The sequence below is a fragment of the Cucumis sativus genome, chromosome 5 (assembly GCF_000004075.3).
Source record: "Cucumis sativus cultivar 9930 chromosome 5, Cucumber_9930_V3, whole genome shotgun sequence".
NCBI classification, from domain to species: domain Eukaryota; kingdom Viridiplantae; phylum Streptophyta; class Magnoliopsida; order Cucurbitales; family Cucurbitaceae; genus Cucumis; species Cucumis sativus.
Genome location: NC_026659.2, coordinates 20,193,810 through 20,209,192, shown reverse-complemented (window position 1 = coordinate 20,209,192; position 15,383 = coordinate 20,193,810). Strand labels below are relative to the sequence as shown.

Sequence of the window (15,383 nt, the reverse complement as noted above, 5' to 3'; positions counted from 1 at the left end):
TTCAAGGAACAAAATGCCGAACTCATGTTGAAAAAAAAATTTATATATTACAACCATTAAAATAAAATTTTAAAAAAGAAGAAGAAGAAGAAGAACCACGTGCAAAGAAAATCTAGTAAGTATATATATATAATAAGTTCACAATTATAAAAGTCTTTTTGAGGGGAAAAAAAAACTATAAAGTTGATAGAGTTGTAAGCTTCCCGGTCAATCTTCGTATGTTCCTAGGGTTTCCTATCAAACTCTCGAAATCTTATCGACGGGCTTCAGTTTCTTGGCTGTTCCAATATCGCATTTCCCCAGTAAGAATCAATTCATCTCCATCCTTCCTTCTCCATTTCGTATTGCATTTCGTATTTTTTCAATTTTCAATCTCGGTCTTACAATGTTCATGGAGCTCTCTATTACGTTGTGATGATGACAATCATTTCTAACGCCAATTTCTAATTTCTAGCTTGCAGGGTTCTTCCTTTATCCTTTAAACGTCAAACACTATGTACTCATCTAGGGGCACCGGTAACTATGGACAGCAGTCATCATATACTGCGCAGACTGGATATGGCCAAAATGTACGCTCTCCGCTTCGCTTTCAATTTCTGCATGTCTTTTGCGTATTAACAGTATCTTGATATTTTATTCCGCATACATTCGTCGATTCTTGATGTTTTGATACGCTCTCCAAGTTATCATTTGATTTGGTTCCCAATAATCTTGGTTAGAATTTTATACAAGAAGTGTAATACGTGATATATATCTAATTCTCTTATGAGCTGAAAGATTGTTTTGGTTTGGGTTTATCAAACGCTATTGACTCAATAATGTTTCTCCATATTCTTTTTCTGGTAGCTGATCTCCTACCCATTATTTTGACATTTTATTACATTTTGAAAATGTAGTATTGATGAATATCGTGGTTATGAATTTTTTTTCTTTCTTTTATTTCAGCACTCAATAGTTTTATGGATTTTTTAAGGGATGTTTAAAACTAAGCAACTGTAAACATAGGAAACGATTATTGCCAATATAAGCATAGTTCTGTGATAAGAAAAGTTCAGATGCCCATACCCTGTATTTGTTGCGATTCAAAAAATAAATGATGATTCATTTGTTTTGTAGGTTTGAAACCTTTATTACTACATTCATCCTTGTTATCGTACTATGACCAATTGACCATTTTCTGGTGCTTTTGTAGTTGGGAAATGTCTACCCTGGGAATTCTGTTGGGGGACCTGACACCCAACAACACTCCATTGCGACTAGGCACTCCTCAATGTTGGGAGCTTCACAGGAAGCTGATACTGCTGCATATAGGTCACATCCATCGAGCACCACTTATGGAGGACAGTATAGTTCTGTTTATAGCTCAACTGCATTGAGTAGCAAACCACAGGTCAGGTTCTCGCTTGTTCAGTTGTACTTCCCTTGGACTATTATGTTTATTTGGGTCATGTCTTATATATGCCAGTGAGTTTCTTTGCCAATTCACGGGGATATGGGAAAGTGGGTTTCTTAATGTGAAAGAATTGACGAATGTTCTGTTCAGAATTCCCAGAGTAGCAAAACGTCCTGTCTTATTTTGAGTCATGTAACGTTCTGTTCATGTTTTGGTGGATATGTAGTGCTTTTTTCCTCGACCTTGCACTCTTTCCAATGTTGTATTCTTGTGCAACATTTTAGAGTAGTTTATCAAGATTCATTCCATTTGGTTCCAAATATCCTGACCTTATTTTAAAGAGGGAAGCTGGCTACAAGTTAGTGTCTGTCAAAAAATGGGAATGCCTCATAACTGCCTTTGGTGAAAGATCGTTCCTGAATCCTGACTAACTTAGCAATATAGCAACCTGCATGATAAATAAGGAATGCACCAATTAAGATCGTGTGGTAAAAATTGGTGATTGCAATGTTAAAAGTATGCATTCTACATTCATTTTCCTTTTCTGTTACAAGAAGCAAAACTTTTTTCAATGATCAATAAGATAGTACAGAATTTCGTAATCTACAAAGTGTAGATTGAGACTTACCAAAATAAATCCATAAGATAGTACAGAATTTCATAATTTCATAATCTACAAAGACAGAGTTGACTGAGAAGGATTAAAAGAAAAAAAGAAAAGGATTTTCTTGGGTACTCATAGGCATTAAATCCTAGGTAAGTGCTATTTTTGTTTGAACCCATTTCTTTCAAAGCTCATTGATTTTTACACTAGCACCAATTGACCGCTTGGCCATCTATTGCAGTTGATGTTTAGACAAATTTGAAATGTTAAATATATTGGATATGTTGAGAATTTTTGGCAGCTTGATCATGGAAACGTCGGGCCCAATTGTTTCAACAACTTCCTTGTAAGATGTACAACCTGCCAGTGAGGATCCTTATATATATATATATATATAAACATACTAAACATATTTTTTTCCATTATTCTATTTTATTTTTAATAGATTCAACTGATGGCAGCAAGGATCTTTGCGTTTACATTTGGGCCAAATTATTTTCCCTTTCTTTGGAGCACGAAATTCACTTTTAATTTTTTTGTGGAAAGTAGAAATTTACATCCTGAAGTTCATAACCCAGATAGAGACCAAACAAATAGCTGCTCTTGTATTCTTTCAATTTTTTTTCCTAATGTAAGGTGATTGTTCATGTAAACCAAAAGGGCCTCAAGTGTAGCTTTCATAAGGAGTTTGAATTAGTTTCAAGAGTCAACAATTTCTTAAGCTTAAAAGACCATACGTACAAAACTCCTCTTGTGGTTATGGTAGAGGAAACTCCCTCCTAAAAGACCATTGTCAATCGGCACCATATAGGTTGATTGGTTAAAAATGAAAAAAGAAAGTTGTCAATAATGGATGACACTGTTAAAACTATTCTGACTTAAATCTATAGTAAGAGAGCAACATCCTGAGTTTAGTTCTAAAGAAAGAAGGTGGCTTCGAGTATTTTCTTTTGATGGAAAGGCGAGGGGTAAGCCTTAAGTGCCTTATTTTTAATGGGAATAAAATCATGAATACAAAAAAATCATTTTTTTTATATAATGAGTTGAAAAGAATCGTGTTCCTAATTCTGTAGTATTCTTATTGTAAAATCACATCAGTGTCTAAAATTATAATTGAAAACAAGACCTAACAGATTATGGAACTTGACAAAGAGACTACTAAACAATATTGAGGAAAGATGGAAGAAACATTTGGGAAATATGAATTAGAAGAAAGGATGCTAGAACCCATTATTCTCACGTGTTTCTTTATTGCATGCTTTGTTCTTGTGCATCGTGAGCTTGACTGATTAAGTGCTTGTCAAGAGCTCTTAAAAATAAATTGACAAAGAGACTACTAAACAATATTGAGAAAAGATGAAAGAAACATTTGGGAAATATGAATTAGAAGAAAGGATGCTAGAACCCATTATTCTCACGTGTTTCTTTATTGCATGCTTTGTTCTTCTACATCGTGAGCTTGACTGATTAAGTGCTTAACAAGAGCTCTTAAAAATAACTTGGTAAAACCGTGGACACTTTTGAAACTATTTTCAAAACTAAGGTCATTTTCTCTCTCTATGTCCCTTTATTTATTATTTATTGGGGTTGTCTCTTAAAAAATGCAGCAAATATAGGGTTGCAAAGAGATGCAGCACAACGACAAGGAAATTGCATATAATGAAGATGCCTATGTGATTATGAAAAACTTTCGTTTATATCAATATAAAAACCAAAAGTTAATCTAAATTGAAAAAAAATACATATTCTAAACCATTTTTATTAAAATATCTAAATTATTAAGAACATATACTTCTATCTATAACATTATCAATATTTATTTTCTAATAATTTGGATGGTTATGACTTTTGGTTCTCTAGAATCCAACGGTCAATGGAACAATGCCATTTCCTTATTGTTGGTGTGTTGCCATTTCCTCAGGAGGCACTATATTTGTTGTGTTTTTTCTTTTTTCTTTTTCTCAAAGAGATGCAACTCAATAAAGACAAAAAATGCCATATTTTTGCAAATAATTTCATAATATCCCAATTGTTACAAAGTTTTTTAGAAGCTCTATTTGAGCACTTGAGTCAGAGCTTGACTTGATTTGCATGTTACCAAAGGCTTGGCGAATTGGCCTATTCTGGGCTCGTTTTTACAAATTTTTTTAAAGAGCTCTAATTGAGCACTTAATCTAGAGCTTGACTTGATTTGCATGTTACCAAAGGCATGGTGAACTGGCCTATTTGGGTTGAGAATTTTGTACTAGAAGCATGAATATTGTTCTAATGCATTACCTTCTTTGAATGGTTGGTGACCTTGGTCCTAACATTATTAATGACTATCTGAATATGACTTTTGAGGACATTAACTTTTTTTTGTAGTGGGTTGACTTGTTGCATCTCTGAGTTATCGATAAGTGTTTTCTTTCCATATATAACGATATATGATGTTCGATATTGGAATTCCCTATTACATCAGAGGTTTCTTTGTCATCTTAACTATATTTCTCCTTCCATTAGTATTGCCAGTTTTGTATTCAGAGCCAAAGTTAGTTGCAATGCAGCCTTATGGGCCATCCTTAGGGTCTCGGCAATTTAATATTATTGTAGATGAATAATTGAGGTCTCATTTTTGTCAAACATTGATGCTAAATTGTTAACCTTTTCTACTGAATACAGGTCACTCAACTAACTGCCAAAGGTAGCAGTGTTCCATCAGCTTTGGAAGGTCGGGGAGGCTATGCCTCAGCCATTGCCGATTCCCCCAAGTATCTGTCAAGTGACTATATGTCATCTTCAAGCCATGGCTATGGACATAGAACTGATCAGTTGTTCACTGAAAAGGTCACTGAATATCCTACTCTTGATAGGCGACAATACAGTGAACGTCAGAGTGCTTACTTAGGAAGGGATTTGAACACTGATGCGGCTGGGCGATTTTCTGAATCTTCTGTTGGTTTTGGGCATCAACGTCATGTATGGTTTCTATAGGAATTTTTTTTTTGGGTCGTATGTTTTTCCTTTCTCAACTTTTCCATTCAAGATAACTATGAGCTTTGGATGATCTGTTTAGGAGTATCTCTTGATTGTATTCTCTCTATTGTGTTCCAACAGGCTGACTCGTATGACCGTGTTGATCAGATGTCCCTGCTTCGTCAAGAGCAGTTGCTTAAAGCTCAATCTCTACAATCAGATGCCCTTGATGGGAGCTCAAGGTACAGTACTTTGGTCAGCACATTTTTGTGTTACAATTAGTCAAGGTTGGTTTATTTTTTCTATGGAAATTCGGAAGTTCGATATGACTCTTACAATAGTCAAAATGATATAACAGCTGAATTTCTCAGGTTTTTGATTCTGCTTTTATTGGTGTTAGTCTATAGAATGAATAAGATGATTGTCTGTTTCTTACGACACTAAGTAGCGGGACATTTCTGGCAGACAAAATGATTATCTTGCAGCAAAAGCTGCTACTAGTCGTCACTCAACCCAAGAACTACTCTCTTATGGAGTAAGAGTAGATGCTGATCCTCGCAACGTGTCAGTGCTTAGTTCTTCTTACAGTGGGCAACATTCAACATCAATTTTAGGAGCTGCTCCGCGTAGAAATGTGGATGAACTTATCTACTCCCAGAGTTCATCAAATCCAGGTTACGGGGTGAGCTTGCCACCAGGTAGAGACTATGCTGCAGGGAAAGGGCTTCATGGAGCTTCTCTTGAGTCAGATTATTCAGGCAGTATGTTGACTCATAGTAGCCATCCAAGGATTGATGAACACAAAGATGATAGAGCTGGTTACCTTCGAGAATTTGAGCTTAGAGAGGAGGAACGTCGAAGGGAGCGTTTTCGCATTAGAGAAAAAGAACGAGAAAGGGAGAAGGTACGTGAACGAGAACGAGAACGGGAAAGGGAAAGGGAACGAGAGCGGGATCGAGAACGGCGAGAACGTGAACGCGAAAGGGAAAGAGAAAGAGAACGAGAACGAGAAAGAGAACGGGAAAGAGAGCGCATCTTGGAAAGGCAGAAAGAAAGAGACAGAGAATTCAAACGTGGCCTCGAAATTAGGCGTGAACGCACTCCACCAAGAGTTTCTAAGGACAGACGTGGTTCCTCTTTGACTAAGGAGGGGAGATCACTACGCCGAGATTCTCCACATTATGAAGCTTTGCATAGGTGGATCTTGATGTTTATTTTTGACCCTCGTATAGTTCCCCATGCAGAATCTTTTATTGGTCCGTTATAACTAACTCAGTGTTCTTTAATGCTGAAGGCATCACTCACCCGTTAAAGAAAAAAGGAGAGAATATGTCAGCAAGGTAAAAAGATCTGGAGCTCAGTCATTCAATGATTCTGGCGTGATATATCCCATTAAATATCTGGTTCCTACCTGTTCAAGTGTGTAGTTTAGGGACTGGACTAGACTTTATTGGATTTAATTCGCGCTTGCTTCAGATTTTCTCCATCTTATTCTCTCCATTGCTTCTTGGCCTGGAATTAGTGTTGAATCCTAATTATCTAAACCCTGGTTCATCTCCCTGTTTTCCATAATTTTGGGTCTGATTCGGTATTCCTTCACTTACCAGATTTGTTTTTCTCCTTTGGTTTTCTTATTCCTTTTCATTGATGACTTGGATTCCTTTTGTTCACTACCTTGGCAAAAAAGGAGGGTTTTCTAGTCATAACCCCAGTTTCTTATCCTTCCTTCCATATGTCCTTACACCTAATTATATGTTTCTTCACTTTCCAAAAGTTACTCTTGCATTCATTTTTTTTTTCTGCAAGCCATTTGCTCCTCCACAATTTTATTTGTTCATTGCCTACCTTGACTTTCCAGCTCTTCTGGAACAAATTACTCTGATACTTCTTTTCTCCTCTTTTTCTATTTTATATTTTTGCAATCCTGATATATTACCTACCTTGAAGTGTTTTCATGTTCTTCATCGGTTCCACTTGGATTCCATTGCTCATTTCCTTCCTTGAATCTCCATTTCTCTGGAACAAGCTGCTCTTAAGGCATATTGTTCGTTTTGCAATTGTGATATAATCATGCATTGTTTCTGGGAGCAGCGTGGCCAATCTTCCGAGCTCCTGGAATACATTAGGAGTTGATTTTTATCTTGTACTTCCTTGTTTATCTAAAAAATCAGGAATGAAATTTCTTTTTACTTTTTATTTGACTCTAATGATTGCTAATTTTTCTTGTATGCATAATAGTTGAGTAAGAACGTGTTAGGATGATAAGAATCTTATGAAAGCAAATTGTTGTTGCTGCACCATGGAAATCATTCGTCTATTCTTTGTAGCTTTCTTCTTGCTTTTGCATCTTTTTTCTGTTTTAACCAATAATTTTCTGTTGTGATTCTTGGCTCCCCCTCCCTTTTGTGGGTATTAATTATCATTACTTGCAGGTCTACACACACAGTTTAGTTGATACACAGCGGGATTATTTGTCACTAGAGAAGCGATATCCCCGACTCTTTGTATCCCCTGAGTTTTCAAAGGTGCATTCTTTGTGTTATATGTGTTTAGATGATTTCATTAATTGATTGATTGTAGATCTTTGGACCTGATGTTTTCAATTAATCTAGGTTATTGTTAATTGGCCAAAGGAGAAACTCAACCTTTCTATACACACTCCTGTCAGGTATTTATTTTTTCCTTGTGTACTTTGAACCTTTTCTTGTAACTTCTTGGGGAGTGCACTGTAATAGTGTTCATGCACTTTTTTGTCTCCCCCCCTTTTTTGTCGAAGTTGAGGGCTGGAAATTGTATTACATGGCCCCATTTTGGTTGAGCATTCGCTATATAATAAACAGTATCTTGAGCATCTGTTTCCTTTTTGCATACTTATTACTTGCGGATGTTATGCTTGTGAGTTCTGAATTTGTTGATCAAAGAGTGTTTTAAGGAAAGAATAAGTGGCAATCTAACAGTAATGCCATCTTGTTGTTGCAGTTTTGAGCATGATTTTATTGAAGAAGGGACTGTATCTGCATCAAAAGAGCATTTCGATGAACTTATGGCAAGAGAACTGGAGAAATCAAATAATGTGAATACAGTATGGAATGTGAAGGTAGGTTGCTTGGAAAATGTTGCTGATGCTCACTGCAATCAATCTGTTTCTCATGGATTCCTTAAGTTCTTGTGCCTTCTGGAAAATGTGCTTTGATTTTTGCTTGTTATTCAAGAAAGTATACTCCGCTGGTCAATAATACCTTTGCCTTCTTTAATGATCCTTTTCTTCTTGTAACATTTCCTTGAAATTTAAGGTTTTTTTCCCTAATGAATATATCATTACAAATTTTAGAATACAAATTTATTTCCCTGAATGATGTATATTGAAGATATGGGTAATAAAATGTTTTCTTTGGTGATATTATTGCTGTTTTTTGTTGCATTAAATGGAGAAATGATGTTTTATGGAAGAAATATTACTGATGAGAACAGGTTCTAGTACTACACTTGATCATAGCTATAAGTCTGAGAAAGGTGTTCTTGTGGACCAAATTTTGGGAACCCTGCCCTGAGCCTGGAAGATTGACTATGCTACTAGTCACCACTCACCTGTTCTGCTATTGTGGATGCAGAACAAGGAAGTTGAAGTGAATGCTCATGCATCATAGTAGATAGATGCATTAATTCAAAATTTGATGGACCATTGTACATGAATGGCTTTATAATTGGTGGAAAATGCATTTCTGTATCTGTCTATTTGTGCATATTTTTTCTCACTACAATTGATTATTTTAATTTTATTCCAGCCTCTCTTCCATTTTGGATTTAAAGTAGGTGATGACATTTATAGCTGATCATTTATCTATTTTATTTCCTGATTCAGATTATATTGATGAGTGGCATCAGTAAAAATGCTCTTGAGGAGTTATCTTCTGAGAGAAGTTTGGATGACCGCATACCCCACTTTTGCAATATCCTTAGGTTTGCCATTCTTAAGAAAGACCGCAGTTTCATGGCAATTGGTGGTCCATGGCAATCGTCTGATGGTGGTGATCCTTCAGTTGATGATGATGCTTTAGTCCGAACGGCCCTTAGGTTTGTGCTATGTGCTCTCTATCTTTGTACATGAGAACAATCTTTTGAAAAGCCCTCCTGGGTGCAGGCCTAGGCTTATGTATGGTGCACGAGCTTGAAAAAGTGAGGCTAACAAAATAAGGCGCATTTTTTTTGTGAATCTCCAAGGCTCAAAACCTTGGGCCTTGGGACTTTTTCATTATTTTTTAAAAAGAGTAATAATTAGGTTTTTTCTTCTTAATTAATTAAAAAATAAATCTAATTTACTAAGTCTAAGAGCAAAATGCCTTGAGTTTAGGGGTCTTTTTCTCATATTTCCCCTTCAACTATGCTTTTACTTCTTTATGTACTTTTATATATAATGTATCTCACAAAAAGAAGCCATGTTCTTGCACTTAAGTTCTAGAAGACTATTGCACTTCACTGCGGATTGAGCTTTATAAGAGCATTGCTGCTTTGTCTTACTTGTGCCTTCTTTGTATTCAGATATGCAAAGGATGTTACGCAACTAGACTTGCAAAACTGCCAGCACTGGAATCGTTTCTTAGAGGTCATATGTACACTGCTGTTAAACCTGATTTGTCTGTCACCTGTATATTGAGTATCTTCGTTTATCTTTTGTAGCTAAAGAGCTGACACTTGAGGGTATTTGTTTGTCTCATCAGATACATTATGATAGATATGGCAAGGATGGGGTTTTCAGCCATAAAGAAGTCTCTGTTCTATTTGTTCCAGATTTATCTGATTGTCTCCCTTCATTAAATGCGTGGAAGGAACAATGGCTTGCCCATAAAAAGGCTATTGCTGATAGAGAGCGCCACATTGCACTAAAAAAGGAGGTTAGCATTTCAATTGTTTCGTTCTAAGTAGAAGCTTTCATGAACTCTGAGGCATATTATTATTCTTCTGTTTTTATTACAAGAACTCGTGGCTGTTAGCTGCTACCTATTAAAGAAAAACAATGCTTTTAAATGCTGTTATGCGTAATGCAACTTGGACTGGAACATTCCAAATGATAAGGATGATATTCCAGATGTTGTGGCATTACTGAGAGAAACTGTTGATTGGGCGAAAAGATTGCCAAACATTAATTAATGATATGAATTTCTTTTGTATATGATTTACCGAAATTTTTATATACAATGTAGCTTCTCTGTCATTGACATTCATTGATTCCTTTCAAGTTACGTTGTTCAAAGATTGGTATGTATATATATTTCGTATTGTATACCTTTTCAAATCAAAGTTTTTTATTTATGTCACGTGCTGAACTTTGTGCTGAATCTTTTGAGAAAATATTCCTCATGGGGGGTGGCTTGCTACTTCCAATTTAAAAGTTTCATGTGGGGCAACATTTTGTTCAGTCATTTGCAAATTCATTTTCCTTGTCCTTGGAAGCTTTCTTTAACACGGTTGCCTTGTCTCATATTAAGTTATTAGACCCATTATTTCTCTTTTAAATTTTGGCACTAATATTAACAAGTTGAAATCTCAGACATCCAAGGAAGCAAAGGAAGGGATGGAAGGTACTTTTCTGTTGCTGATCTACTTGAAAGATACTATTGACCTTATTCTTTATTACCAAAATATTAACATCCCTGCTATATTTTGTATAGTCAAAGAAGCAGAATCAACAAAAGATACTAAGAGCGTTGATAAATTTGAAAAAGAGCAACACACTGTGTCAATCAGACAAGCAGACATAGATCAAAAGGAAAAGAGTGACAAAGGGGACAAAGGGAATACATCCGAGGGAAGGGGTACTGGAAGTAGCTCAAAACTTGAAAGCAAGGATGGAGATGAAAGAGGCAAGGAAGCTCAGAATGTTGAGAAACCAGATCAAGAAGTTTCTGGTAGTACACCGAAAAGTGGTGCTGTGAAATCTGGAAAAAAGAAGATTGTCAAGAAAATTATCAAACAAAAGGCCAAAACAGTTGGTGATGCTGCAGCCAGCAAGAAAAATGACCAAGTGGATGAAAAGGTTGATGGAGAGCAGATCTCTGACTTTCCTTCTGATCAACCTTCAAATGATTCTGCTACTGTCAAGGCTCCTGGAAAGAAAAAAGTAATTAAACGGGTGGGAAAAAGTCCTCAGAATGAAAAAAATAAAGATACACTTCCAAAAGTAGAAAACGAAGTGAACTGCTCTGAGGATAAGTCTAAGGATAATTCAGATCTCAATGCAGCAGTAGGTCAAGATCCTGTTGTGAAAACAACAGTGAAAAAGAAAGTAATTAAGAGGGTACCTAAAAAGAAAGTTACTGTTGAGGAAGTTTCTAAAAAGGGTGAAGGTGGTGATGCAAACGAGAAGAAGGTTACAGCAGATGAAACACATAATGTAGAGAAATCCACTGCAGATGATAAACAAGAAAAAAAATCTACTGCAGATGATAAACAAGAAAACAAGTCCGCTACAGATGATAAACAAGAAAAGAAGATTCCTAAATCAAATTCTACGTCCCCTGCTGTGTTAAAACGGCGTGATTCTGTAAATTTGAAGAAGAGTGAGAAAGAGCCTGCCGTGAAGAATGACAATGACACTGGCAAGGCAGCCAATCCTGTGACCACTTCGATTGACAAACAAAAAGTTGGTGAGAAAGATAGTAGTGATGGAAAGAAAGAAAGATCTAGAGATGGTGAACAATCAAAAGATGAGAAAGAGAAAATGGGTAAAGATGAGTCGAGAAGCAAACCAAACAAAGATTTGAAAGAAAAGAGAAAGTCTGAAGAACCTCCTAGACATCCTGGGCTGATACTACAAACAAGATGGAGCAAGGATTCCAAAGTAGGTTTATTTTAGCTAAGATGCATTTACATGAATACCTAAAGTGCATTCCATAACAACATATCTTAGTTGTAACTTATTTTTATTTATGCAACAGTGTCGATCATTGTCGCTTTCCCTTGACTCGCTCTTGGAGTATACAGACAAAGACATTGAAGAACCAACATTTGAGGTACCCTTACTGCTGCAAGGAAAATTCACTGCCGTCTCTCTTGCTAAAGTTCTTAAAATTGATGTTCTCGATTTACTGATTGAAGGCAATATTTACTGGTTTCTTCATTATTGCCTACTTGACATTTTCTTTTTTCTTTACAGCTATCACTCTTTGCTGAGTCATTTTATGAAATGCTTCAGTATCAGATGGGATCCCGTATTTTAACTTTCCTCCAGGTTGCATGAGCCTTCGTGGCAGTTAAATTATTGTTGTGATGGTAATATAAAGCTTTATATATTTATTCCTATCTTTTATTTTGGCATAGAAATTGCGTGTCAAGTTTGTAGCAAAGAGAAATCAGCGAAAACGGCAACGGGAGGAAATCCACAAGGAAGACAATAAAAAATCATCACCAAAACGGCCAAAGACAACAGACATTCCTATTGAAAATAAATCTACGGAACCAGAATCATCAACTCTGTCGCAAGCAGATGCTGAAACACCTGCAGTGGAGGGGAATGACTTGGCTACTCATGTGGATGAGACAAAGATGGAAACTGAAACAGATTATGGTGATGAGCCTGAAGAAGACCCTGAGGAAGACCCTGAGGAAGATCCTGAAGAATATGAGGAAATGGACGACACCAGCTCTCGACACAATTCATCTAATGAGGCATCTCTCTTCTCTCTTCTCACCCCACCCACCATAGAATCACTAGGAAGGAAATGCTTGCATATTTGGATTTTGTAAAGTTAAAATTTAATTATATAAGAAACATTTCATGAATAAAATGAAATATCTAAGAGTAGTAGGGTATAGACCCATAAGAGGAGAACACCCAATAAGCTTAGTAGTATTTTTTTTAATGTTAAAAGGTTAAGGAGAACACCCAATAAGCTTAGTAGTATTTTTTTTAATGTTAAAAGGTTAAAAATTAAGTTTATGATTACAGTAGCGACAATCTCTCAGAAAGTGTGTCCAGGCTCTGAAGTGGGCGGTGTCCTTGTGCCCTTCTTTATATTTTTTAATTATTAGTTTTTTTCTTTTAATACTAGAACGATTTTGGTGGGGGAGCATAGTTTAGGGCAAATAATCTCTTCGTCAAAAAGTCCTTTAGAAAGATATTGTATTTTTTTATATCTCCTAGACATTATTTTGAAATAATGTTATGTTTTGGTTGTGGTAATAGAATGAAGCGGATGCTACAGTTGAAACCAACGATGAAGAGGATGCTACAATGGTAACCAATGAAGAGGATGCTAAAACTGAACTGAACAAAGAGGCGCAGACTGCCAATGTTGTGTCTGAAAAGGTTGCAGGCAATATACCTGAAGAAGAAGAAACCAAGGGGTCGAACCAGGAGAGTGCTAGCAAGAAAGCAACGGAGTCTGATAAAAGAGGGGTGGAGGTGGAGATGAAGAAGAAAGAAGTTTCACCTCCCAAGGAGGCAGTGGTAGACAAGGAGCTACTGCAGGTGCTTTACCAACCTTCCAACCTAACTCTTTACCAACCTTCCAACCTAACTCTTCAATACTCCAAATTGATCTGTGGAAACTTTACCTTTTACATTATTTCTAACTGCTAATTTTGGTTTTCTGAAAAACAGGCATTCAGGTTCTTCGATCGGAACTTGGTTGGCTATATTCGGGTAAATCTGTTTGGATTCATTTCTTGTTGGTTCGAACAAAACATTCAATGAATGAAAGAAAATGAAAACATTAGATTGAGGAATTTTTGTAATTTTTGTGTTGTTATCAGGTTGAAGATATGAGAATGGTTATCCACAATATGGGGAAGTTCCTTTCTCACAGGGATGTAAAGGTCGGTAGGAAAATGAAAGGCCAAGTTAATGATTCAACTTTACTTATGATTTAAAACTTTGATAAATAAAATGGTTTTTGTTTTTCTCATATCAGGAACTGGTTCACAGTGCACTGTTAGAAAGCAATACTGGAAGAGATGATCGAATCCTCTATGGCAAACTTGTACGAATGTCTGACATTTGAAATTGTATTGTATGGAGCACTGACAGACTTGGGTTTTTTTCTTTTTCTTTTTTGTTTTATTTAATATTTTTTGTTTTCTTGCCTGAAACTTTGAAGATTTGGGCAGTTTTGAATTTTTCTATGGTTATGTTCATATTTAGATTAAAACTTTCTCTCAACCCTTGAAGATGAAGATAAATGTGATCGCGGCCTGTTTACCACCACAATTCTTCCAATTTCTTTTTATTGCATGGCTGTCTGTCGGAGATTTTTAGTTATTAACTTCTTGGAAAGAAAAATGATGCCTAAAGGGAAGAGAACAACTATTGGTGAGACATCAAACCCCTTTGCCCTTCCATAGTTGAAAACAAATAAGAAATTTCATTCTTCTTTTTGTACCCATTGCAATCTCACCACAAGATAAGAAGAGAGCCAAGACAAACGTGTCCTTTTTATTATTTATTTTTGTGATTGAGACAATGGTATACGTGTATTTACAACCGTATCATTCAACTGAAGAATTTTGATATAGTATTCTTTTTACAAATATGTAATTTTATATTTCATCATCTTTGACTTACCTTCTCTGTGATATATTTATTTACTAAAACATTGCCTCTTTCCTTTTAATTAATTCCCCCCTATCGAAGTATCTTTTATTTATTTAAATCTCACACCACAACCATGGGATAAATACTCTCCCACCTGATTAAAATAGAGGGTTTTAGAATGAATGGTGTTCTTAAAAGGGGAAATTTTGTTAGGGTACAAGAAGGCTCACGTGTTACAAAAGGGTTACGCATAAATAAGTTGTACATCAAAAACGTTCAATTCCTTCTACTTTCCATTTTCAGAACATGTGTTTTACCCTGATTGAAGTTTGGACATATTTCAAGTTTGGACATAGAGCAAAAGTCCAATTTTACACCAAATTCAACTTTGAATTAAGTAGTACAATTGGTTTTTTTTTTAAAGGTCTTTTTAAGTACAACTTGGAGTGGGGGATTTATACTCGAGACCTCTTGTTTTCTAAAACATAAAGATGTTAGTTGAGTTAAGCTCATGCTGGTTAAGTAGTACAAATCTCACTACACTTCAAATTGAGGTTTATGTCAAAAAGGAAAATCAAAGCTTTGACGCTACACCCTGAACCGTGGCAGAACTTAAGGCCTTTGAAGTAACGAGAAGTTTAAGTATTGAAGGGAGTTAAAGGATAAAAAGTGTGTCATGGTTATTGAAAAAGAATGAAAATTTTTGTCTAGTGTTAAGGCTTAAGGGTTAGGCGTTTGAAGGTTATTTTGGTGTTGTGTAGGTGGCCAAAAGGATGGAAATAACCTCTAAATAAGTGTCATTGGACGTTTAAAGCATGTCAAGGCCAAGGCCAAAAGGATGGAAACACAATTTTGGTTAGGCGAGATGATGAAGAGGTAGAGTCGGTGAAGTGCTTTACAAG

At 36.0% G+C, this 15,383-nt stretch overlaps 1 protein-coding gene across 2 annotated transcripts; it reads left to right on the top strand.

The window, feature by feature from the left end:
- Nucleotides 1-144: 144 nt before the first annotated feature.
- On the top strand, nt 145-14,157 carry LOC101205105 (protein SHORT ROOT IN SALT MEDIUM 1). Of its 2 annotated transcripts, none has more exons than XM_011656979.2 (22): nt 145-302; nt 455-569; nt 1,193-1,390; nt 4,659-4,955; nt 5,094-5,194; nt 5,418-6,149; nt 6,247-6,292; nt 7,385-7,477; nt 7,565-7,620; nt 7,932-8,049; nt 8,815-9,026; nt 9,492-9,555; nt 9,671-9,844; nt 10,501-10,531; nt 10,622-11,790; nt 11,888-11,962; nt 12,106-12,180; nt 12,270-12,617; nt 13,135-13,419; nt 13,552-13,593; nt 13,704-13,766; nt 13,862-14,157. In XM_011656979.2, exons 2-22 carry the CDS (start codon nt 495-497, stop codon nt 13,949-13,951), a joined length of 4,344 nt encoding a protein of 1,447 aa, XP_011655281.1. In that variant the 5' UTR covers nt 145-302; nt 455-494; the 3' UTR covers nt 13,952-14,157. The 2 variants fall into 2 exon arrangements, with proteins under 2 accessions (XP_011655281.1, XP_031741045.1); XM_031885185.1 differs by having other exon boundaries at nt 161-302; nt 462-569.
- The last annotated feature ends 1,226 nt before the right edge of the window (nt 14,158-15,383 follow it).

Bases quoted from the DNA above. Each gene is read 5' to 3' on its own strand.
- LOC101205105 (XM_011656979.2), top strand. From the start codon at position 495: ATGTACTCATCTAGGGGCACCGGTAACTATGGACAGCAGTCATCATAT. The intron at 4,956-5,093 runs GTATGGTTTCTA...GTGTTCCAACAG, and splicing joins GTTTTGGGCATCAACGTCAT to GCTGACTCGTATGACCGTGT. The intron at 6,293-7,384 runs GTAAAAAGATCT...CATTACTTGCAG, and splicing joins GGAGAGAATATGTCAGCAAG to GTCTACACACACAGTTTAGT.